This window comes from Bombyx mandarina, chromosome 23 (genome assembly GCF_030267445.1).
Source record: "Bombyx mandarina strain Sakado chromosome 23, ASM3026744v2".
Taxonomy (NCBI): Eukaryota; Metazoa; Arthropoda; class Insecta; order Lepidoptera; family Bombycidae; genus Bombyx; species Bombyx mandarina.
Window position 1 is genome coordinate 14,840,195 of NC_143229.1, and position 25,921 is coordinate 14,866,115.

The following is a 25,921-nucleotide window of genomic DNA, read 5'->3' on the forward strand; positions in this document are numbered from 1 at the left end:
TATCGACCCGAGCCCCGCCTCCCCACCCGGCACGCGCTGCGACCTACCACGTGCGCGACTGATTACCGCCACTGATTAGATGGTCACAATGTGCCAGCACTGGCGCTCCGACACTCGCCCGGCACGCCGCCGCCGCACGATCAACAAGCTCAGTTGTTCACCAACAAAATAGCGGCGCATGTTGTACGAGACGCATGAGACGCACGGTAGCTCGAGCAGTGTCGGCTCGCCTGCTCGTGACTCAGCAACGGAGGCTTTTTTTTTATTGCTTAGATGGGTGGAAGAGCTCACAGCCCACCTGGTGTTAAGTGGTTACTGGAGCCCATAGACATCTACGACGTAAATGCGCCACCCTCCTTGAGATATCACTGGTGGTAGGACCTCTTGTGAGTCCGCGCGTGTAGGTACCACCGCCTTGCCTATTTCTGCCGTGAAGCAGTAATGCGTTTCGGCTTGAAGGGTGGGGCACTCGTTGTAACTATACTGAGATCTTAGAACTTATATCTCAAGATGGGTGGCGCATGTACGTTGTAGATGTCTATGGGCTCCAGTAACCACTTAACACCAGGTGGGCTGTGAGCTTGTCCACCCATCTAAGCAATAAAAAAAAATATATATATATAAGTTCTAAGGTCTCAAGTATAGTTACAACGGCTGCCCCACCCTTCAAACTGAAACGCATTACTGCTTCACGGCAGAAATAGGCAGGGTGGTGGTACCTACCCGCGCGGACTCAGAAGAGGTCCTGCCTCCGGTAATTACGCAAATTATAATTTTACGGGTTTTTGATTTTTTATTACACGATGTTATTCCTTCGCCGTGGAAGTCAATCGTGAACACTAATTGTTGAGTACGTATTTCACTAGAAAAATTGGTACCCGCCTGGGATTCGAACACTGGTGCATCGCTCAACACGAATGCACCGGATGTCTTATCCCTTAGGCCACGACGACTTGGAACTAACAATATCTGGGGGAGACTAATACGTCTTATATGCATGTCCCTAAAACAAATGTACCAAATGTCGGGCCGGCGTGGCTACACTCGTGGTGGGTCAACATTGAGCACTGAGCTCTGACCAGAAATTAAACTGTTAGTTCTCAGTACTCAAATATATCAAGTTTATTTAATAATTCTAAATTGAACTTGTAAATAATTTGATTACGATTAGTTAAATCGTTCAACTGCTAAACTAATTGTTTTTTGCTCGTATTCGCTCCGCGAGCGATGCGTCGGAGCTGTCGGTGGACGGCGCGGCTCAACTTTGTTACATACGTGTATCATTATTAGCTTTAAATTTTTTTTACGGGATTTTATGACCTGGTAACTAAGATCTTTGGGTCAAGTCTTATTTTAATTTTAATGATACGTAACTTTTTTTATATGAAAATGATATTATGAAATGAAATGATGTTGATTATTATGAAACATGGCATGAAATGAAATGAAAACGAAATGAAATGAAATGAGATGATATGGGATGAAGTATAATCTCAGTAAAATGGTGGTCATTTACTGAGACTTTTTAGATGGTCCCGAGAAGTTACGTTCAGCGGCTTTGTTTCATTTTCCCACATTTGTGCACTTTCACAGTTTTTTTTCCTACCTATGCTGATATCCTTGAGAGGCTATTTCAGCTTCGCCAAGATGAGTGAATCTAATGAAGAAATTCGATAGATTTTAAAATTTTACTACAAAAAAGGTAAAAATACAACGCAAGCCGCGAAAAAGATTTGCGATGTTTATGGACCTAGTGCAGTGTCTATGAAAGTAGCACAAATTTGGTTTAAGCGTTTTTAATCCGGAAATTGTGATGTCAACGATGCACGTCACTCTGGTGATTACAGATATTTTTGAAAAAGTGGAGCAAGATCGGCATATCAGTAGTTAAGACGTACCTGAAGAGCCGGGAATTGACCACAAAACAGTTTTGGCGCATTTGAAAAAAATGGGTACACAAAAAAGCTCGATATTTGGGTACCTCACGAGCTAACTGAAAGAAACCTAATGAACCGTGTACTTATTTGTGATTCTTTATTACGACGTAATGAAACCGAACCATTTTTGAAGAAGCTGATAGCTGGTGATGAAAAGTGGATCACGTACGACAAGAACGTGCGAAAAAGGTCGTGGTCAAAGGCCGGTCAGGCTTCACAGACTGTTGCAAAACCCGGGTTAACTCGCAAGGTGATACTGTGTGTGTGGTGGGATTGGAAGGGCATTATTCATTATGAGCTGTTTGCACCAGGCAGGACCATCGATTCTGAACTTTACTGCGAACAACTGATGAGATTAAAGCAATAAGTTGAGAGAAAGCGGCCGGAATTAATCAACAGAAGGGGTGTGGTTTTTCATCATGATAACCTCACACATATTTAGCCACTCAGCAAAAATTAAGAGAGCTTGGCTGGGAGGCGTTAATGCATCCGCCGTATAGTCCTGACCTTGCACCTTCAGATTTCCACCTGTTTCAGTCTCTTCAGAATTCTTTAGGCAGTGTCACGAGAGGACTGCCAAAACCAATTTTCGCGGTATTTTGATCAGAAGCCCCAAAATGTTCTATAGCAATGGGATCATGTCCCTACTTACAAATGGCAAAAAGTTATCGAACAAAATGGTACCTACATACTTTAGTTAAATGTAAATAAACTATATTAAAAAATGTTGTGAATTTTCTTAAAAAATGCGAAGAAACTTTTTCCCCAGCTTATGTATTTACTGTGTCTACAGTACTAGGCTGCACTAAAAGTATCGGGAATGGAATATTTCCACTGTTCCTGTCATATTAAAATCTTTTTAATTGAAAACTCCTTGGTTTTAAAAATCGAATACCATTTATTTATTTAAAAAATGATTGTCGGTCTTGTCACGAGGTTTTGTCAAACTTGTTGTTTGTCAAACGTTGAGAAAATGGAATTGACTCGAGAAAATTCAAGAGCGATGATTTATTATGACTTTCGAAGTGGTTTAACACAAAAACAGTGTGTTGACCGGATGATTTCTGCATTTGGTGATGAAGCCCCATCCAAAACCACAATTTATCGCTGTTTTGCTGAGTTTCAACGTGGACGTGTCAAGCTCAGTGATGATCCCCGTCAAGGTCGTCCAAAAACTGCAGTCACCCAAGAAAACGTTGATGCTGTGCGTAAGCTGATTGAGGAAGATCGACATGTGACATACCGCGAAATTCAGGCAACTTTAGACATTGGCACGAGTCAAATACAAATAATCTTGCATGAACAATTAGGTGTAAAAAAGTTGTTTTCCCCATGGATACCGCATTCGTTCTGTGAAGAGCAAAAAGCGGCTCGCGTTGGTGCGTCAGAACTCTCGAAAGATTCCACGCAGGATCCTCAAATGCTGTATACAACATTGTATCAGGTGACGAATCCTGGATATACGCGTACGAACCCGAAACAAAAAACCAGTTACGAGTTTGGGTGTTCGAAAATGAGTTAAAGCCAACAAAAATTGTTCGTTCACGGAGTGTTGCAAAAAAAATGGTGACCACGTTTGTCTCCAAAACCGGCCATGTTACGACTATTCCTCTTGAGGGACAAAGAACGGTTAATGCAGAATGGTATGCTAGCATTTGCTTGCCACAGGTCGTTTCTGAACTCCGTAAAGAGAACTGCAACCGCCGCATCATCCTCCATCACGACAATGCGAGTTCTCACACCGCGCACAGAACAAAAGAGTTTTTAGAGCAAGAAAACATAGAATTATTAGACCATCCGCCGTACAGCCCCGACCTAAGCCCTAATGATTTCTATACTTTCCCTAAAATAAAGAATAAATTGCGTGGACAGAGATTTTCATCACCTGAAGAAGCTGTGGACGCCTACAAAACGGCCATTTTGGAGACCCCAACTTCCGAATGGAATGGTTGCTTCAATGATTGGTTCCATCGTATGGAAAAATGTGTCAAATTTCGCGGAGAATACTTCGAAAAGCAATAAATACATTTTTAAATAGTAATGTTGTGTCACTTCGTTAATTCCCGAAATTTTCACTCGTACACATTGCCGAAATTCGTAAAACTAATCAAAGTAAGAAAATTAAACGCACTTGTGTCAAACTCATTTTTATTTGTTAAAAACCAACAAACACGGATTTAAGGTAGTTACTGCTAACTCAGACTACGACAACAGTTTGTGGAATTATCAAAGAAATATATTTAAATTCACTACAACAGTTAGTTTTCGAAGTGCGTGCTTCTAGACATGTTTTACGTAATCGTCCTCATGGTCTCGGACCGAACGAAGTGGGCTCGAGAGAACATCGCTACGCTGACTACCATAAGTTAACTTTAAATTATGACAATACCTTTCCTATCAGAGGCCTCATCTATATACTTTCCCATTTTTTTAATTAGTTAGTGATGATAATAAAGACTCTATTCTAAATAATCATTAGTAAATACTTATTAACTTTAACAATTAATAATTTCGAAGTACAACGGCGCACACAAACTGAAGGTAACGCTTTCATTGACAAGCCATTCTGCACAATGTGTCTAAACGAATTCCTTCAAAAGATTAGCGAGTGTAGATTAAGTTTAGTGTTAGTAGTGAGTGTGGCGGTGACGGCGCGGTCGATGCTAGTGCGGCGTGGTGGAGTCCCGTGTAGTGTGCCGCGCGATGCGAAGTGACGCCGCGTGCATGGAGGACCGCCGCCGCGCCGCCGAGCTCGTCCGCGGCGCAGCGCGCGCCCTCTCGGAGCCCGTCTCCTCGCGCTCCGTCCTGCACTCCTCCGCCCCCTCCGACTGTTGGGAAACCGGCGAGTCTGGGATCAGCGGACCCTGCAAAACGCGACTCGTAAGCGACTGTGGAGGCGGAACAGTGTACTACGTGACGTCGTGCCGAGGGAGACGTACTTGCAGGGGCTTCACGGACTGCTCGAAGCGAAAGACGAAGCGCAGTTCGGTCCAGAAGCGCTGCCAGAAGGACTCGCTGGGGCCGCGCTGCCGCCGCGCCGCCCACGCCAGGTCGCAGCACGACACCAGCACGCCCAGCACGCAGCCCACCACTAGCACCACGAATAGACCTAAGAAGTTCTTTATGCGCAGCTCTTGGTTCTCTCGGGTTTCGTCCTCCTGCACAAACAACACTTTCAGTGGTACAAGAACTCATGCTGAAGCCTGGGTCAGTTAGTAGCTCAGTCACCTTGCATGCTCCTCCGCCATTCTTCTCCATCCACCAAGTATGCATCATCTCACGAAGGACGCCAGCTTCCTGCAGGTTCAACAAGGCTAGGTTGAGCTCCTGTCGGTAAGGTGAGTCTGCGGGACGAAATGATTATTATTTCCTTATCATTTATAATATCTGAAGATCATTTACATTGAAATTTGTGTTAACAATTAGTAGAAAAACACTAAGCCTTGAAGCCGTTGAGTCGTCATATTCTAGGCAACTAGAAGTCTGTATGTTTGCAACAAGAGACGCGACGCGACTGTATCGAGGCCCCGCGTGGCGCGAGCCCCGCAGGAGGCAACACAGAGAGAGGCAGGCGCGCTTAGAGATCCGTTGACAAGACGAGTTAACATTATCGTATTGGCATCGGAGGCACCAAGCCTTGAGGATTGCATATTTATTTACCTTTCTTCATGGCGATTCCGTAGCCCTTCCTGTCTAGTAGACCGCCCACCTGCAACACAGTCACACGCTGTAGCGACGAGCGCAACGACTCGACCGATGGCCGTTGCTCAATTAAGTGTTCTAACCTTCTGGACCTTACAGTTCCGCTCAGTCTCGTACTCTATGGACGTGGACTCCATTAGGAACGCGTACTTCTCATTCTCCACCCTGCGACGCGAACAATACCATCCTATTACATCAGCACTAGTTAGTGTACCTGTGCGGGCAGGTAACGTTTGTTTTTTCGGGCTGGAGCCGAACCTCCTTCGAGGTCCTGTGGGCCTGGTCCGCGACTACGAACCACAGACCCAAGGATGTTTTCAAAACTCCTCCCACTAAACGATTCCCCTTTCACCCTTCGCCCAAACGTCCGATCCCCTCCGAGGTCATAACCCGGATAAAGTAAAGGGGTTACCGCGCTCAACACTACAACCAGACGGTGCAGCTCATACCAAGAACGCCCGGCCGACGGAGCCTTCGAGGTGAATCGAAGGTTCTGAAACGTCGGCCGTCTCGGTACGGCAGCCCGTAGGGCCGCCGAGACGGTGCCGCTGGTGTCCCGGAATACCCCGCTGGACCAGAACCAGCCTGCCGGGTCGGGATGCGATACACCGCCAACCGTCGTCGTGGCCTAAAGGATAAGACGTCCGATGCATTCGTATTCAGTGATGCAACGGTGTTCGAATCCCGCAGGCGGGTACCAATTTTTCTAATAAAATACGTACTTAACAAATGTTCACGATTGACTTCCACGGTGAAGGAAAAATCGTTTAGTAAAAATCAAACCCGCAAAGTTATAATTTGCGTAATTACTGGTGGTAGGACCTCTTGTGAGTCCGCACGGGTAGGTACCATCACCTTGCCTATTTCTGCCGTGAAGCAGTAACGCGTTTCGGCTTGAAAGGTGGGGCAGCCGTTGTAACCATATCTCAAGGTAGGTGGCGGCATTTAACTCTGGAACTTTGTTTACAAACTGTGACCACTTTCTAGTATTTGGCCTTCAAGTCCTAATTTGTGTTTTTATTTTTTTTATTTTAGTATTTAAAAATAAAATCTTTTTTGTAATATTGCAATGGTCTGCAACAATCGTCTCACCCTCCAGCCTCCAGTAATACAATGGCCTATAGAACACAAACTCCATAGGCTGGCTATTCTTGGAGACAATTGTGATATTGCAACAGGCAACACAAGAAGGAGGACTTTTTACTGGTGGTAGGACCTCATTTGAGTCCGCATGGGTAGGTACCACCACCCCGTCTATTTCTGCCGTGAAGTAGTAATGTGGTTCGGTTTGAAGGGTGGGGCAACCGTTGTAACTATACTGAGACCGTAGAACTTATATCTCAAGGTGGGTGGTGCATTTACGTTGTAGATGTCTATGGGCTTCAGTAACCACTCAATATCAGGTGGGCTGTGAGCTCGTCCACTCATCTAAGAAATAAAAAAATAAAAAAGGACACAGCCTCGCGCTGGGCTCGTTAGCTGTTCAACTGTAAGCGACATACTTCTTTATTCCGATCTCGTTGGAGAGGGGCATCGGCTCCTTACTCATCTGCTCGTACATCTTGTGATAAGTGGGGTTCTGTGAGTTCTGGAAACATAAACAGAACGGAAATGTAATTATTTGAACTAGTGGTCCCATGATCGTCGAAATTCAACTATAATTAATTTAAATTATAAGTTTCAACATTATTATGGTTCTATTGTCGAATATTTATACTTCTTTATTCAAAAATTTCGCTAAGACTACACTATAGACAAATAATATTAAAGACAAACAATATTAAACTATGTTCATTTTGACCACAGACCTTAAATGACAACAAAAGTTTTACAATAAAAGAGTACACATGTATAATGCGTGTTGTGTCAAATAGATGGTAGTGTGTGTAATGTTTTTTTTATTGATTTAATGTGTTTTATGCATAGTTTAAAAGAAATATTATCATTCTGCACTCCTTTTCTATATTCTCTATAAGTGTGGGAAATTTCATGCTCCTCCGTCCGCGCAATTTTCGTAAAAAGGGGTACAAAGTTTTTGCTTCACGTATCATCACTACATAGTATAAAACAAAGTCGCTTTCTCTGTCCCTATATATATGTGTGCCTATGTATGCTTCAATATTTAAAACTACGCAACGGATTTTGATGCGTTTTTTTTTAATAGATAGAGTGATTGAAGAGGAAGGTTTATGTGTATAATAACATCCATTAAATAGTGGAGAAATCAATAATAAATTGCAGTTTCCGAAGCGAAGTGATGGCGGGTCGCTAGTTAATATATAGATCATATTACGTTGCAGACAGACGCGCTGTCTCCTTATTGACTGACGACCCCGGCGGGGCAGGAGCCGGAGCCGGGACAGTGGTCCCGAGGTACGCAGGCTGTACTGCGAGTTACGAGGACGTCGCGCAACTTAGCGATTCAGTTAGTTACCCTACATAATGTCAAAAAACTGTCATGAATGCGAGTTTCTTGCTTTGCTTGTTTGATCGCGTTCTCTCCGTTCGCATATTGCACACGGGCTTGACTTGAAACTTTTACAGTTGCTACGTTTACTTAGCGTACTTAGTGCTCAGTGCTTAGTTTACTAGCGTAAAATTTAACTCAAGTTGGTATGCAGTTGGAACAGCGCCCCTAGCGGCAAACGTAGGCAAACGTTCCAACTCCATACAAAATTGAGTTAACTTTTACGCTATCGAGAACGTTAAAAAACTTAGCACACTGGTCGGTCTTTTTTTTACTCTTGTGAGGTTAAAGTGTCTCGGAAGACATCACAAACTGAGTCTTAACATTCGATCTATTAAAATCACTCACATGAAAAAAATCCAGTATATACTTCACCATAATCCTATAGACGTTAATATAAGATATTTACAACAGGGATTTCAAGAGATCGATACGTCCATTATTATTTTGAAACTTAAATGTACTCTAATAAATTGGGTGTGCATGGGAAACATTGGAATGGTTTACGAATTTGTTTTTTCTTTACATTTTCCAAGTTAAACTGAACTTGTTTGTGTCTTGTGTACAATTACACACAATTTACCAATTTATTGTAAACGTCGTCACAGTAAGACAATAATCGAATTACGTCGGCCCGGCGTGGTGTCTTACTTACTGGGCAATGGACGCTTTACAGCTACGATAAAGACTGCAATATACAGGGTGTGAAAAAGTGGGATAAAGTAGTTTTGACCTTAAAAAAGTTATAGGTGGAGCCGCACTTCTTAGCGCCGTACTTGATGCCGAGGTTGTTATTGGCAAGCTCCTCCACATTGTGAATGAGGTCGGTAGAACTTTTCGAGGCGAGCAGCGTAGCCAAGTTCGCGGTGTACGAGCTCGTGATCACCAGTGCGAACAGCCACCACGCGCTGGCCACCGCGCGGGTCCCGTACGCCCTGCCACACACACCATGCACTGTACCGAATCACCAGGTGTTCAGTGGCTACCGGAGGCCATATTGTAGCTACATATAAAAGAGTAATCTACAGTCACCGTCTGCGTCTCCTAACGCAGTGCAATTTAATAAACGTGAAGAGACTCACACCGGTGCGATCTCAGAGCCCTGCAGCAGCACAGCGCCGAGGTTAAACCAGAGCGCGTTGGCAAGAGTAAACTGGTTCTCCAGAGCGGGAGGATCTTCGATGCATGGATACGGGTTCTGCCACTCCTCATGACATAAACGCCCCACCACGTATAGCACCAACGATGTGCCCAAATATGCGAACCCCAGGCAGATCCAAACCTGTACACGAATTCATTCTTACGTCGTTTACTTGGCATAGCGACCAATAGACACACTGCGCGTCGGCTGTTGTCTAGTCTCACCGCGTTGGAGAAGGGCAGCATGAAGGCGAAAAGCTTGGGCGGCGCGGGCTCCGGCGTGCCGAAGAGGATCGAGATGCCCAGGTTCATGAAGGGCGTCGTGAAGTCCACGGCCTTCTCGCGCTCCGACGTGATGGTTAGGTCCGTTATGGCAAAGTCAATGTCCTGCAACAAACATGCCCGTCGCAAGCACCTAAACTTGAGTGTGTTCATTCGGGCCGACTAGAAACATGTTTCTAGAGGTGGAACTGAGCTACACCTTGTCCTCGATGAGGCGCCCGAGCATGCCGGTCCACTTGCCGAGGGTGTTGTTGTAGATCCCATACACTCCGTCTTCTTGCTCCACGAACGTGTAGTTGAATTTCAACATCGCGGCCAGTTTCTCAATCAGCTCGATGCAGAACCCTGCAAGGCACATGGCACAGCGCAATGTAGATAGACCGTTCGTCGGAATAAGTATTTGCGAGAAAATTAATACGGGGCGCAGTGCGGGCCTCTTTTTCTACACTTGCCTTCATACTGCGCGTTACCAGCCAGACGAAGCGTCGACTCTTGTCGCATTATATACGGCTTGATCTGTAGCAGTCACAATTACGTAAGCAAGAGAGAGAGAGAGATAGAGAGAGTATGCTTTATTATATACCAACATAAATGACAAAAAGAACATATTAGGTATATCAATAACATATTATAGTACAATGTTAAGCTTATCATAGAAGTAATACTGACTCGTGCGATAAGGAAGGTGAAAGTGCGATTGGTCATGGAGTAGTACGGCATGGAGTTTCCCGGCTCGTCGGGTCGCTGCCATGTGACACCTACACGAGGCGCCCACAGCCCCGCCGGCTCCAGCCACCCGCCCCGCGCCAGCTCCGCCACTTGCAGCTGCACCTCGTGCCGCCCTCCGTCCACTTCCCACGACAATTCGCCGCCCATGCCACTTCCGCTCGTCCATTCCTCCTGACACAAGCATGACCTTTCTTAATATATCCTAGCGGAGACGTGATGCGCGGTCTACTTCCAACGCGCACTATGATGCTGAATGCCGACATGATCGCTTTTCGCAAATATATGATACAATCCGAATCTTTATGGAACCTCAAATGGACCAGTTTTTTTGTATATCGGAGAGAGAGAGAGAGAGAGAGAGAATGAGATGTTACTATCAACTATCTATACTTGTCTTCTTGGCATATCGATTTGGTTAAAGTAGTAACCTAATGTATGTATCAGAATGGGTATAATAAACCAATTCAGAGATAAACAATGCATTTTCAAGCAATTAGTCTAGAGAGCTGTTACTTTAACGTTACCAAAGTAGCTTTTAATCGAATCAGGAATTAATGTAAAAATATTAGTACGATTATCGTATAACGTGACGCGTGCTTGTCAGTACGAACTCACCGACCGCAGATAGTTGAGGAGCGTGTCAGCGTGAAAGGCACCGAGTCCGACCTGGCACGAGGCAGGCGCTCCAGGGGGCAGGTTCAGGGCTCGCAGCGCCTTCGCCACCAGCGACGAGGCCTGGTACGCCAGCGGCAGCGCCGTCGGCACTGAGCGCTCCGGTCCCGCGAGCGAGGCCTCGTCGCCGAGCCGCGCTTCATACTGCCTCTCCCACAACGTCATCATGTGCTGAACGTCCTTGGACTGCGGCTCGAACAGCCGCAGCGCTGGGACAACCTTCTATTCTAATGGTGGCCATTGGCTAAGAATAGTAGCGACATGCAAGCTGAGCAAAGAGTAGTCACCGGTGATGTTTGCTCCGCCGTGACTGTAGTCGGCTAGGGGCTGCGTATGCAAGTCCAGCGACAGCATGATGTAGGAGTGTCGGTCGGAGAGCAGGCCAACTCGCTGCGCCACGTCCAGTATGCGCAGACTACATTCTGCGTCACACCACACTATGAAGTTGGTGACGCTCAATTTCTTGAGTACGAGCATTAAATTTCTGAGTAGCGCAGTGTCGTCCGGTGGGGGCAGGTGGCGCACCACCAAGGCCAGGGGCTCTGCATCAGGCGCGATCAGCGCTGCGACCTCAGCTTCTCCCGCGTGCAAAAATACCGCTCGTTTCCAGCCCTTCTCCTTGCACAGATCCGCACAAGCCTGTACCCCATGACAATATTCATTATTATTTTGTATACTTAGTGCACGCGGTAAATTCGTAGGCGTGTGCGTACCTGTGCCAGTACTCTGTTATCCGGGTAAAGGGCTAGCACTTCCCAGGTGTGGTTCTTGGGAGCAGAATCGGCCAGCAGCAGCGGCACGCCGGCCCTTGCGGCCGCCGCCGCCAACAGCCTGGCAGAGCGCGCCGTTCCACCCGTCAGCACGGCCGCCACGCCCTCCTCCGCCAGCGCGCACAAGTGAGCTGCTAATGCTAATGGCTCCTCGGGCTCCACGGGCGCCACCTTCACTCTGGGTTCGTCCCGCAGCTCCAACAGCGCTGTCTCCGCGCTCACCGCAAGCTGCTGCGCCAGCATGGGCTGCTGCTCCACTACACCTACATCGACAATGAACAAGCGCTTTAATTCGGTCTTTTGTCCGTCACTGTTACATGTCGGCATTAATAGTTGAAATAACGAGTGTCGCAAAACTAATGCAAATCGCAAACAAGACTGTAACCACTTTATTAAATTTAGATTATTTTGGTGCAAATTACATTTTACATCAGAATTATCGGAAGGTTTGTATTGTATATTGTTCGATTGTATATATTATCGCAGTCAGCAGGTACCTATCTGCACTTGCAGCGCAGCGACGGCTCCGAGCCAGCACGCGACCGCCGCGGCGAGCATGGCGCCGCTACTGGCCCGCCACCGTCAGACGCGCAACACAGCACCTATATATAATTATGGGACGTCCCGACACACATCACGCCCGAAATAGATCCCTTACGACAGCGATCACAACTGAGTGCGACCGGAATATCACTACTAAGAAACACACACACAACTATACACCTATTGAATTTGTCTTTAGTCAGTACAGCGTCCCGGTTCTTAGAGAATACGATCGGCGAGAGGAGAGTCGTGCGCGTAGTGTGCCAACGAGAGGGGCGCCACGTGTCGGTGAGGGTACAGCACGATGAGCACGTGTGCAGACTCCGGACCTTCCCAGCGTGTGACACGCGCACACCGCCCCGCTGCCCCGCACTCTCCGCACTCCCCGCACTCCGTCGTCTGACTGGACGCCTCCCGACTCTCGCCTGAATATAATAATGATTACTTCAGGACCTGGCACCGAAGTATCACAAATACAAACACTTATATACAGGTGCGCAAATAGACAGTGGTTTTAAATGGATGCTCAGGTTGTATTGTAGGAGTTCGAGATTTGTTGTTAACTTTAGCAGATTCACAGGTGCTGTGAAGAGCCGCGATTAATTCTGCTGCTGCGGTAATTGTTGGCAAATCTACACAACCACATGCATGCACCTACCCCCAACATTATTTATTTGTAGGGTCAGAACAAATTGTAATCCTCAGACGAAGAGCGCTGTGGCCCAGCTGTACAGTGTCCAGGCATCGAGCTGAGCTCAGTCGTAGCTGTTAAAAGAAATAAGCGATATTAATACAAAAAGAAAAAGTGTAGACTTACCGACGGTCGCCGACGGGCGGGCGGCTCTCCCAGAGCGGTACTTGCCGAGGTGACAACGGATCGAAGTGGCGGTCAGAAAGTGAGCGCGTGTGTTGCGTTCGGGACGGCATAAGCACACCCAGACCCTCGGGCCCAGGGACAACAGAACGCACGCCCCTGCCGACAGCGACACGCACGCACACAGGCACGCCGTGCGCGCCTCCGTCACTGCGTACAGCGGGAAAAACGCCAGCCACGTCACGCAGGTCGCGTACGCAGCCGCCCCCACGAACTTAGTCTCGTTTAAGTTATGCGGCAGGCGGCGCGTGCGCACTGCCAGCAACACGCACGCACCGAGCAACACTAGGGCCGGTGCCAAAGGGACCAGCTGGGCCGTCGCGGTCTCTCCTGCGCAAGCCAGCACGGAGCGCGCCCGGCCCGGGTGCAACAGCCGCGCCACGGGAGGCCAACTGGTGGCGCTCCACGCCGCCATCGCCCAGCCCGGCGTGCTTAGGGCCAACCACGTCCACACCTGAGCGCGGGACGAGAGCAATCGGGGTCGAGCTGCAGGGCGTTTTTCGACCGCTGCTACCAGACGTGCGACGCGCATGGTGCGAGCCACCACCGCAGCATATACGCCGCCCAGCGCCGGAGCTGCCAGTCGAACAGCCGCACATGACAGCCCTGCTGGGCGGATGGCACCGGCCAGCGCCGCGCCGTGACAAGAGGCCGCAGAGCAGAGCAGGAGCGCGCACAGCTCTCGTGAAGCAGATTTCACAACGGGAGTTTTACGGTAGTGCCATAACACGACAGAGAAGAAGCAGACCGTGATCAAACCGATGGCACCGGTCAAAGTGGCTATAGCTCGAGGTCGTCCGCCGCCGCTCCACTCCACGGGCGAAGGTATGCAGCGAGTCCGCGTCAGGTCAGGTCGGTGTCCGGGAAGGCACGGCTTGCAGCCCGGTGCGGGGGGCGGCACGGTAATGGCGAGCGGCGGACAGGGCACGCACGTCCAACAGCACCGCGCCCTGCCCTCTCCCACCCGGGCCCACTCTCCCACACCGCACGGCTCTGAGCAGACTCCGCGCACTCCTTGCCCTCGTCTAAATCCATATAAGACCATTTACTTTGGCAAAACATGATAAAATAAATATATTAAGGTTTAACAAAAGGACCTATAGGCGGCTCGTGTTCCGCCGCGGAGATGCAGAGCGCCGCGACGCCAGCGTCCCACCCGCACGTAGCGCCACTCGCCGCGCTGGTCGCTCTCGAACCTCATCACGTCGTACTCACTCAACCTGAGGACTCAGATGCTCCTTCGTATATGGCACTCACGTCAACAAATGACAAATATACTTATATATGTATATATATCTATTAACTATATTATATTTAAATTATTAGTAAGTGAATACAGAGATAAAGAGTAAAGAAAGCATCGTACTCGGGTAGCGGGTCGCCGTGGTCATCGAATGCGACGAGCGCTCCGTCGGGAGCCCGGAACCGCACCCGCTGCAGGTGTCGTTGGTACTGCGACACGTTGAACGGCAGCAGAGCAGCGCAGAGGCCGCGCCGAGCCCCGCACGTCGCCTGGCGCATGTCGTGCAGAGCGTGTGCCAAAGCGTACACTCCGCGTACCACCAGAGCCAGCTTTGGCTCCTGCGTGTAGTTCTGCATCAGTGACTCGGAACCAGAACAAAGCCGTACACCTTGCCCGCTGCTTTCTTTGAAGGAGCACTTGAATTTTTGTTCCCAAAACTCCTTAAAAATACACATAAAATTATAATCGAGTGTTGTTAAAGTCTTACGATGTAGAGTTGGGAAGCGAGCGCACCCGGAACCAAGGATTCCTCGTGTTGGTATGAGGTGAGAGCGTTCGGTAATAGTCGTCGAAGTCGTGTAAGTACGGGGACCGGATCCGGAGCGTGAGGGCGCCTCGAGCATGGGGCTCCAGGCCGTCCACCACGTCGCGTCGATCCGCCCAACCGTCGCTGGCGATCAGATTCAATCGCAGATAAGGTTCTCGCGCCATGCTGTCCAACAGAGCGCGCGCCGTGCGGCCCTCACACCAGCAGACGGCGACGCGAGGACCACCGTTGAGCCGACGCAGCGCCGCCTCCACCTCCCGCGGACCCGGGGCGGCTCGCAGGGCCTCCTCCCGCGCCACGCACACGCCGCCCCGCGCCGCTTCCTCTCGGAACGCCGCCATGCCGCTCTGTCCGTAGCTCTCTGCAACACGTGTACGCGCTCTTTCATTATTTTGCTTAGTCATCTGCATTACACGGCGGAATACGATCTCCAATACGAAATACTCGTCGGCGTCCAGCTTGTTAGCATCCGCTGGGTTTCCGGCACTCACCATCACTCTATCATTGTGTGATCAACAATTGTCGCCAAATTGACAACTTTACACACTCAATCAATCAATCTGAATCTGATTGAATTGAGTCTAGTATGAGTCTGAACCCTGCTCTCATTGAGCCCATAGCCTGCGGCAACCCTGATAGTTTGGAAAGGCTAATCTTTGCCGACAAAATAGAAATCAAAAGGCGTAGAGGCCGAAGCTCAAAGCGGTGGTCTGACCAGGTACTTAATCAGAGTACTTAACGGTAGGCAGCGGCTTGGCTCTGCTCCTGGCATTGCTGAAGTCCATGGGCGACGGTTACCACTTACCATCAAGTGGGCCGTATGCTCGTCTGCCTACAAGGGCAATAAACAGGTGGCTTAACAGCTGGAAATGTCGGTAAGCACTAGGCAAAGAATAGGAATAAGTGTAGAGAAACAGTAAGAAGTCTACAGAAGGGTCGCGATCCTCAACAACGAGGGAACGATTGAGAAGGATTAGATTGATGAAAAGCATTTAAAATTAATAAAGTAAATATGCAATGCAAGCGTTTTAGCAAGCATTTTATTTATTTATTAAAGATTCTTTCAGAACCTCTTCATAGATGACTAAATTGGAAACCGTTAATTTGTAAGTATTTTCATACAATTAAGACGTTCCTCTGCAAATAACCTATTGTTATATTACACTAGATTACATGTGCTTTCTTCTTGTCCGTACACCCCTACGTGTTCCTCACTCACACAGTTCTCCGCATATCCTCTATGTCACAAGGTCCGTCCTCGCTCGTAATTTACTTTCATTCGACTTGATTATATACATTAGTATATAATTCATTGAAGTAATATATATAAGTTGACTAGCTTTTGCTCGCAACTTCGTCCGCGTGAAATAGTTACTTTAGGATAACGGTAAATTTTACCCGCGACTTCATTTACGTAGAAGGTGAAAATATTTTTGAATAATACAATATTAAGGAGCTAATCAGTGTACCAAAATCACGCTTTTTAACCGGCTTCAAAAGAGAAGGTTATCAATTCGACCACAAATTTTATCTATGTATGTTCACCGATTTCACAAGAATGCTTGAGCCGATTCTGATAATTATTTTTTTTTTGTTCGAGAGTAGACTTTCCGAATGGTCCTGTAATCATTAGGATCAGGATCTGATGAAGGGATCCTACAGAAATCGAGAAAAATGTACAATTTTCAAAGCCTATCTTGAAGTGATTAGGGTGTTTCGTGTTATTCTTTTTATTCTGTGCCGCCGCGCATCGGCCGGCCGGCGCCTTGTACATCAATATTACGCGCTTAATCATTATTTTGAGATGATCATGTACTGAGAAATAATTTTCCTTCAGGAAAACTCGGATCTTTATCGGAATACGATGACACCCGAACTGTCAATGAATGATCGTATTAAATCACTGAAATCATTATTAAATGAGCGATATTTTCATATCCATCAATATGGAACTTTACTGTTTAGTGTCAAATGAAACATTCTTAGCTACTCACTTAATTCTTAGTGAATATTTGTGACCTTGCTCGTTCACGAATCCCGCTATAGAAAGCAGAGTATTAAATACACTTGACATTGGCGAAATCTAAAAGGAAACGCCATAAACCTTTTTTTTTTTTTTTTTCGGGTTGAGGGCCGAACCTCCTACGAGGTCCCCGCGCAAAAGGGGCGCGCGGGGTATGTGAGACTCAACGATCTGCATGGTGTTGTGAGCAGACCGCGGGCCCAAGGATTTTAGGACCCACCCACTAAACGACTCCCCTGCACTCTTACACCCGACGTCCGATCCCCTCCGAGGTCAGAACCCGGATGAGGTAGGGGGGCTACCGCGGTCAACACTACAACCAGACGGCGCGGCTCACCCCAAAGACGCCCAGCCGACGGAGCCTTCGAGGCGAATCGAAGGCTCTGAAACGTCAGCCGTCTCGGTACGGCAGCCCGTCGGGCCGCCCAGACGGTGCCGCTGGTGTCCCGGAATACCCCGCTGGACCAGAACCAGCCTGCCGGGTCGGGACGCGATACACCGTCGACCGGTCGCTCTATTCACTCCACGGCTAGAGTGCTGGTAGCGCGCCGCGCGGCCTCACCCCCTCAGGGTATAAACGCCATAAACCTAAGAGATAGATAGATAGATAGTGTCAAATGTCAAAATGAATAATGTCATTATATAATATAGAGATGTACAACAAAATCACATGCTTTGAAATTCATCGTTTCTATTAATTTAGAATTTAGTGCTTTATTGTAATATTTTCTCACTGTATCTATACTATAGTTACTTTGTATGTTATTTCATAAATACACAAAACTTATTGGCTTGTGACGCGCGAGCGTGGAAGGTTAAAGAAATGTGTGCCCTCTTGACACCAATTCTTCCATAAAGCTTGATTCTACCTATCTGTATAGTAGTATGTAATCAGTGAGTCATTTTATTATAATCATTGTTACCACCAAAACGGACATCTGGAGCCGACAAATGGGACAGACTATTCGCAGCCGTCTGCTAGTCATCAGCGGCAGATAAATTGGGGACACATACCTTTTTTATGTTTGAAGTATTAGTGGTGGCCCGGAGGCCTTTCCAGTTTCACCAGGACAGGTGGGCGAGCGAGGCTCAGCCAGGAGGGGTGGGGTTTGCTAACAGCTACCCGAGCGCCTCCGAAGAAGATCTAACAACTCAAGAGTAGCTGCTTCGCGAATGAATCTACTACCGAATCGGAATCGCGACCCGCCGAGAAGATCCGGCGAGAAACTCAGCGGGCCGATGCATGGGTTAGGAGACACGTACCGTCCGTGTGCAGCGCGTGCACGTAGGTCCAGTTGTGGGCGCGGAGCAGCGCCACGAGCAGCCGGGCCTGGTGCCGGTCGGAGGGTACCACGCGGAAGAACGTACCGAAGCGGGCGCGGTCCGACAGCTCGCGGGAGGTCGCCGAGTACGACACCTGCAACCAGCCAGTCAATACGCCGTCTCCTTGTCCGTGTCTATGCACGTGTATACATACATTAGAAGTCGTCGTGGCCTAAAGGATAAGACGTCCGGTGCATTCGTGTTGAGCAATGCACCAGTGTTCGAATCTCAGGCGAGTACCAATTTTTCTAATGAAATATGTACTCAACAAATGTTCTCGATTGAGTTTCGCGGTGAAGGAATAACGTCGTGTAATAAAAATCAAACCCACAAAATTATAATTTGCGTAATTACTGGTGGTAGGACCTCTTGTGAGTCCGCGCGGGTACCACCATCCTGCCTATTTTCTGCCGTGAAGCAGTAATGCGTTTCGGTTTGAAGGGCGGGGCAGCCGTTGTAACTATACTGAGATCTTGGACCTTATATCTCAAGGTGGGTGGCGGATTTACGTTAAAGATGCCTATGGGCTCCAGTAACCACTTAACACCAGGTGCCCACCATCGGTACAATCGTACAATCGGTATCCTACCGAGGAAAATCGTGTTTGAATGTGTGCCCTACAACGCGACGTAAAGTCTTGCATCGCCCAAGTCCGAGATGCCAGATGGTCTGATTTCTTAGAAGGACTCGCGCCCTCCCAACGGTCTTACTACCACTTAGCTCGTACCCTCAAATCGGATACGGTAATAACTATGCCCCCCCCCCCTGCCTCTCAGACTGACTCGCCGCGTTTGATTATATTTATGATCTTTTTTTTTAATTACAACGGCTGCCCACCCTTCAAACCGAAAAACCGTGGGTGGGACAGCCGCTCTACAAAAGGATTGAGGCTTCGATCCCACGTTGTGATGTTAGCTCGTTCCGGTAGCCACTCAACACTAGGTAAGCCCTGAGCTCGTCCACCAACATATAGTTGGTGAAAGAGCTGCTTCAGCACTGCAGTCCACGCTCCGTGTCGTCAGTAGCCGTCACTTCACGTCACCAACCTGCGGAATAGAGAAGAGCTGCAGCAGGTTCTGGACTTGCACGGCAGCCGAGCTGGCCCCCGGCCCCAGCACGCCCAGCAGTGGGCTCGCGGGCGCATCTTCCTGCTGTTCACGTATAATACCTACTAGTTAATTTATTAGGATGAGGGACTCCCAGGGAACGTTCCAGTTCATTGGAACTCACGTATGACTGGTTCCTTTAATTTAAATTAAAATACAATGTAACATAATATTACCGCGCACGCCTAATAACGATTATACAAAACACCTCTACAGTAAAATAATTTTCTTTTCAGTTTTTGTCCAGGTAATATATTCGTAAAGGTTGAAGTTTCTCTTATCATTAGTAATTTTTTTCCGGTTTTTTTTAAAATATCTATGCATTGCCAATTGCAATTGCAAAAATTGCCAAGACTTAATTCAAGCTCTCTTGAAAATTTACTTTTATTGGTTTGGCTTGGCTTATGAGTACCTCGTCAATTCTACGCATTAGTTCTTCAGAAGTATTTCAGAAAGAGAAATGAAACTAAATTTATTCTAATATAAAAAGACAAATTACAATTTCATTTGGTGGCTTCGGTGTGGTTAGATGGCCGCAAGAGCGCGACTTATTTCATTAAAGTTCAAATCAGTTTGTGTTTGTGGCATATATTCATCGGAGCAATTTTCCCGGGAGGTTACAGTCCAGGTCTCGCCTATTTAAGGGCATTGATGTCCCTGTTATAGGATTTGAAACGTGGCTTAGACATGTCGCAACACTCGTGTAGAGCCCGGAGGTCGGCGTATACAATAGCGCGGACGTGTGCATGTAAACTCTATACTTGGCGCTACCTGCGCCCTCAGCATACACAACACACCTGGCATCGCCTCAGAGCCACACATCGGGCGCGGCGCGGGTCGGCGTGCGCCCGAGTGAGTACTAAGATATATCCCCGACAGTAGTGTGCTTAGTGCGAGTTTTTTAACGTTCTCGATAGCGTCAAAGTAAGCTCATATTTGTATGGAATGGGATCGTTTGCGTACGTTTGCCGCTAGGGGCGCTGTTCCAATTGCAAACAAAATTGGCTTAACTTTTACACTATCGAGAACATTATGAAACTCGCACTAAGCGCACTGATCTCTGATCGGTTTCAACATGGGAGCGATGCGACGTCGCTGTTCCTCCCGTACCGAGGTCACGCCGGTGACAAATAACGAAAAGCTTTAACGACGTCACCGGCGTGACCTCGTTAAAGCTTTTCGTTATTTGTCATTACCCTCACAGATACACAGATACATTCCATTCATATTAAAAACTAAGTTGAGACCCCGGACACTCCGCGTCAGGCGTCACTCACTGTCACTCCTCGGAAACGCGCGCCGACCTCGTTGAGAGCCCTCGGGCGAGTCCCGCGACGGGCGCGGACGTGACAGACGCGAAACTACACTAATTACATGACCTATATGTATATTTTCGTCAAATATAATTCATATATTTATATCAAACTTTATTTGCGATTTAAAAAAAATATATATATATATGTACATATAGGTACATAATCTTAGGGCTATGAAACGGCTGCGATTGACTCTAGCGGCGTGATGAGGCAGCGAAGGAGCGCGATGGCTTATTGCTTAGATGTGTCCACCTGGTGTTAAGTGGTTACAGGAACCCATAGACATCTACAACGTAAATGCGCCACGTCAAAAGAACACTTATTGCGGCATAACTATAATAGTTAGACATATGCTGTCGCGACACTTTTTGGAAATAATAATGTTTTCTACAAACTCATTGTACATTATTTTATTGTATCATGAATAGTTTTCGCAGGGCACGCGATGTAAAGAATATATTAGGTAATTTATTATACCTTTGGTTACATTATTAGAGTTTTAATAAGGATCCCTATTTTTTTCAAAAAAGATTATAGCCTATGTCACTCAGGAATAGTGTAGCTTCCAAACAGTGAAATAATTTTTCAAATCAGTTCTCTAGTTTCGGAGCCTATTCAATACAAACAAATATTTCCTCTTTGTAATATTAGTATAGATTAGTATAGATATATTTTTTAATTTTAGTAGGTATTTCAAAAGATAAATATACGTATAAGACGTTACGTTAACTGTTAACAATAAAAATACTTTGTTGATGTAGATACAGTCATCTTTACATGAAGTTTTGTACGGTTTTATAAACTAAGCGCCATTCCATGCGGAAGCAGACTTGTCAAACTTAATGTAATTTACGCGGAGTACTTATGTACGGGACAGTGATCAGTAGAAACTATTATCTATATACAGTCAAACCTGGGTAAGTGAGAACTGGATAAATGAGAAAACTCTATAAGTAATAGCCAGGACCCGTCATTTTAAGCTCCCAAAACCTCTATTAGCGAGAAACAGAAACCTCTGTAAGAGAGAGTCGTTTTTTCCTCATGGACCTCCGTAAGTGACACTGCTACTTATCTATACCTCTATAAGCGACAGTCGAGCTTTATTTATTTGTATTATTTAGGAGCAACAAATTACAAAACAAATTACAAATTTAACATCTGCTTTTTTATGACTCATTCTTAACTTTCGTGGAACTTCCTACCATTGTTTTTGTATTATTTTCTCGTCAATATTGAGCCTATTCTATTTCGTGGAACTAAATAACGTTGTAATTTTATCGCATTCTTTTCGAATGGACACGTGTGCCTGTGTACCGTCCTGTTTATCGTTAATCAATTGCGAAGGAAACTTCTGTTATGCATCGTGTCAAATCGGAAAATTAAAGTACTGTCATTAAGTGATAAACTTAAAATAGTGAATGCGTTTGAATCCGGAAAATCGTGAAATGAAATTCAGAGTGTGCATTAGCGAGAAACTCGGGTTAGTGACAAAACCTCTATAAGCGAGAATGAGATTGTGCTCCCTTGAACTCTCGCTTATCCAGGTTTGACTGTATATAAAAATGAATCGTTGTTCGTTAGTCTCGCTAGAACTCGAGCACGGCTGGACCGATTTGGCTAATTTTGGTCTTGAATTATTTGTAGAAGTCCAGAGAAGATTTAAAAGGTAGATAAATATGAAAATGCTTGGAATTAAATAATAATAACAATTTTGTTTTTCCTTTGATGTGTCCCCCGTCGTTTCCTTCTCGGATTTCTTCTGTTTGTTTTAAGTTTATTTTATACAAAAGTTTAGGTCTTTTATTTATCGATTGAGGCACTACCAAGTCTGCCAGCTAGTTTACTTTAAATTACTTAATAAGACCAAAGTTATGTTGTAATAAAACTGTGATTTTAATTATGGAAAATTAATGTAAGACATTAGATTAGAATATGAATATTTTTTATATCTTGATTTCTATAGATTTTATTCCTTTCACATTTATTTTGTTTCTTCTTTTTGACATTTCCCACGTAAAGACAGACATATATAAGACTAAAACTTTTATGATCCTATTTCATAGTTGTGGCAGACAGTCATATAACTATTTTCCCGGGAAAATCGAGGAAATTATAAATAATTATTATTCCATTAGAACCGGCCTAAATTGAATACTTTATATCTCAAGGTGGGTGGCGCATTTACGTTGTAGATGTCTATGGGCTCCAGTAACCACTTAACACCAGGTGGGCTGTGAGCTCGTCCACCCACCTAAGCAATAAAAAAAAAAAAAAAAGACATAAGTTACTTTTATGATTTAATTGTAGATCAGATTGAAACTTTAAAACGCTCCCTGTAAACCACCATTTTTGACGTGACGTTTTGTACGTAGGGGCCGTCGAATGATTGAATGGTTGAATCAAATGGAATGAAGATTGAAGATTGTGTTGGAAACGATCAAACAGGATTAATAATAGGGAACGTGCTATATATTGACGTGAACGTGATAAATATATCATCGATAAAAACTGTGATAAAAACCGATAAGAGCATAAAGCATATCGTATACCGAAGTGCAGTTAGCGGCGGAGGCTGCTGGCGAGTGCTGACGCGACCGTGCTGGGGCGATGGCGTCTCGCACCAGCTCGATGGTCTCTCGGAGCGCGGTGGAGGGCGCCCAGCACGAGTCGCGGAGCTCGGCGCCCAGCTGCAGCCCCGGCAGGAGGGAGCCGTCCGCGTTGATTGCATCTAACGCCCGCAGCGTTGCCTCCACGCGCTGGATTCCGTAGTGCTCCCGCACGGGCCCGCAGCGAGCGCCGGCCTCCGCGGGCGCTCCGTGCACCGCGAACAGGGCTCCCAGTCGCACTGCGCCCCGCACCACGGCCCGCTCCGCGTCCGCGGGGACCAGTAGCGCCGTTACCAGCACCGCTAACACCTCCAACATCGCGCACTTCACTGCCGCCTGCCGCCGCACTCTACACACAGCGAACTAAGTAGTGCAGTGCAAATAAAACTTGTCCACAGACAATATTGTTTTTATTTATTTTTCTGTGGATCTCTTTTTTTTGCTTAGTTGCGTGGACGAGCTCACCGTTTAGGTTTAGGTTTAGGTTTTGGTATCATTAAAAGTTAACATTTTGGATTAAATTTTGAATGTGGGTTTTTTGTAGGGAGAGTCCAGGGTATAGCTTTATCAGCCGCACTGTTAATAGCTACGGGGAGCTTATCGTAGCAGTCCTGCAAATCGTTATTCAACGCTAAATCCACACAGCTTGCTCCCACTTCTTGTTCATATAAATGCCAGTCTGCATTTTTTGAAGGGAAACTTCTTTAGAATCGTTGTGATTTTAAATTCGATGAAACGAAAGAATAAGTTCATAGAGACACAAACACATAAATGTATATTAGGATTCAGCCGGCGAGAGAATGAAATAGAACACATTAAGCGTTTTCAGAGTAGTGTTTTTTTAATACAGCGCCATCTATGAGATATTTTAATACTAACGTGTGTATGAAACCTCTTGTAGTGAATTTTAATTTAGGATTATACAGAGGGCGCTACCTGATACTATAAAAGATGACTTACAATTATTTACTAATGACAAAATTTTACATATACCTACTTAGACATTTAGGATAATTGTATTTAATTTTTTAAGGTTTCACTTCTACCACGTGTGAATTGCACACATGTTTTTTTTTTATATTGCGTTTACTGCTTGGTGGCACATAACTAAATAAATCGTGTAGTTTTAGTAGAGTTTTAAACGGTGATCACTACCAAAACATTCGTTTGTTACAGCCCAGTCAAAATCTAGGGCTATATCTGAGCTTGCAAAGGTGATGTCCGGCGCAGATAAGACAGCTTCACAGTTATGCATTGCAAATCGTGTATGTTCGCCGTCATTTAAGTACACGAAATTATGATCCATACTTGCCTCCGCGATGAGACGACCCCTAGTATCAGTTTTATAGGACCACGCCGCGTGATGCCCATTAAAATCTCCCGCTATCACAGTTGTTATTACGATCAAAGAAGCTAAATAAATTATCATATTTCGATCTACTGGCATTGACATTTTGTGGTGAATAAATAGCTATAATGTTCTTAATTTTACTAAAACTAATAATTTGTATACAAATGAGTTTCATCCGACAGTCCGAAATATTTGTAGTACTTTGCTTTAATCGAATTATGTACAAAAATGGCAACCCCTCCGCGCTCATCCTCTCAATCTTTCCTAAAACAATAAAAACCGGGCACACTTACCCTTTTCTCAGATGACAACCATGTCTCCGTACATATACAAATATGGATTTTCTCCTAACTAAGTATCATTCTAATTCACATAATTTAGGACTAATACTACTGCTATTCCACTGTACAATTTTTTATTTATATATAAGTTGACTTTACGCTTATTACACTTATTATTATACCTATACTTATTGTCTATTTTTAATAGATTTAAGTTTAGATACAATACGTGTATCTCAATTTTTAACAGAACCACTTACAATAATGGCAATTGAGTCTTTAAAAAGCTTAATTAAATCATCGATGCTCTCAGTGTAATTAGCAGTGATTTCTTCGATGTCTTTGATACCATAGGTATGTTTCAGATAATTTTTTACTTGAACTGCTGTTAGTGGGTAGGGTTTGACAGAGCTTGATAAGAAGTGTTCGATATCTTTCCAGTTTTGTAAATCTAAGTTGATCTGGGGTGACTTCCTAAGTTTTTTAACACTGTTCCTCTTCATGACTCCTTCTGAACTTGATGTGAAAGAGTGTTGCTGTCGTAGTCGGTGATAGTCTCTTCCGGGGTCTCTGTTTCAAGTACCTGGGGCTCATCGGCTGTAGAAGATTCCGTAGGTGGATGTGGCCGTTTAAAGTTAGAAGGTTCATTTTGTGACACGCTGTTTTCTATAATTTCAATTGAAGAAGTTATACCTAACTCGCTTTTAGGACATTTCAAAGCAATATGGCCCTCACTCTTACAAAAGAAACAGGTCATGGTATCCAACGATAGATAGATCCGGTAGGGAGTGTCTTCGAATTCTATGGAGATCTTTTCTGGGAGACGGTAAAAATCCTCGGGAGTTACAAACAGTTGACGGCGAAAGCTCAATATGTGGTTATAGCCAGGATCGTTGATACCGACCCTCAAAAAAGATATAGGCGACATTGGATTGATTCTAACTTCCTTCAGTTTTCTTTCTATCTCAGAGTGAGGGATAATTGGGCATACGTTTGAGAGAATAATGCG

General features: G+C 45.8%; 2 protein-coding genes across 3 annotated transcripts; both read right to left on the reverse strand.

The window, feature by feature from the left end:
• Positions 1-4,068: 4,068 nt before the first annotated feature.
• LOC114251194 (glutamate receptor ionotropic, kainate 2) lies at positions 4,069-12,416 on the reverse strand. Of its 2 annotated transcripts, XM_089737820.1 has the most exons (16): positions 12,197-12,416; positions 11,643-11,962; positions 11,217-11,568; positions 10,873-11,138; positions 10,198-10,428; positions 9,981-10,044; positions 9,728-9,873; positions 9,472-9,633; positions 9,189-9,388; positions 8,840-9,041; positions 7,142-7,227; positions 5,723-5,804; positions 5,598-5,646; positions 5,166-5,281; positions 4,877-5,095; positions 4,069-4,801 (listed from the first exon to the last, which is right to left on the reverse strand). In XM_089737820.1, exons 1-16 carry the CDS (start codon positions 12,255-12,257, stop codon positions 4,601-4,603), a joined length of 2,757 nt encoding a protein of 918 aa, XP_089593946.1. In that variant the 5' UTR covers positions 12,258-12,416; the 3' UTR covers positions 4,069-4,600. The 2 variants fall into 2 exon arrangements, 1 of the variants encoding a protein (XP_089593946.1); XR_016325265.1 differs by lacking the exons at positions 4,069-4,801; positions 4,877-5,095 and adding an exon at positions 6,089-6,267 and having other exon boundaries at positions 5,191-5,281.
• Positions 12,417-12,445: 29 nt separating this feature from the next.
• Positions 12,446-24,174, reverse strand: LOC114251193 (metabotropic glutamate receptor 5-like). Its single transcript, XM_089737821.1, has 8 exons — positions 23,224-24,174; positions 19,299-19,403; positions 18,193-18,346; positions 14,873-15,267; positions 14,483-14,799; positions 14,214-14,336; positions 13,060-14,141; positions 12,446-12,667 (listed from the first exon to the last, which is right to left on the reverse strand). The coding sequence occupies exons 1-8, from the start codon at positions 23,596-23,598 to the stop codon at positions 12,462-12,464; spliced, it is 2,757 nt and encodes a 918-aa protein (XP_089593947.1). The 5' UTR covers positions 23,599-24,174; the 3' UTR covers positions 12,446-12,461.
• Positions 24,175-25,921: the final 1,747 nt, after the last annotated feature.

What these genes read in the sequence shown, in the direction of transcription:
- LOC114251194 (XM_089737820.1), bottom strand. Translation starts at nt 12,257, where the DNA reads ATGCTCGCCGCGGCGGTCGCGTGCTGGCTCGGAGCCGTCGCTGCGCTG. An exon ending in CGGCGGAGCAAACATCACCG is followed by an intron (nt 11,139 to 11,216) that starts GTGACTACTCTT and finishes AGGTTGTCCCAG; the next exon opens with CGCTGCGGCTGTTCGAGCCG. An exon ending in AACGAGATCGGAATAAAGAA is followed by an intron (nt 5,805 to 7,141) that starts GTATGTCGCTTA and finishes TTCGCGTCGCAG; the next exon opens with GGTGGAGAATGAGAAGTACG.
- LOC114251193 (XM_089737821.1), bottom strand. Translation starts at nt 23,598, where the DNA reads ATGTTGGAGGTGTTAGCGGTGCTGGTAACGGCGCTACTGGTCCCCGCG. An exon ending in CCGCCGCTAACTGCACTTCG is followed by an intron (nt 19,404 to 23,223) that starts GTATACGATATG and finishes ATACGTGAACAG; the next exon opens with CAGGAAGATGCGCCCGCGAG. An exon ending in AGCTCTTCTCTATTCCGCAG is followed by an intron (nt 18,347 to 19,298) that starts GTTGGTGACGTG and finishes GGCTGGTTGCAG; the next exon opens with GTGTCGTACTCGGCGACCTC.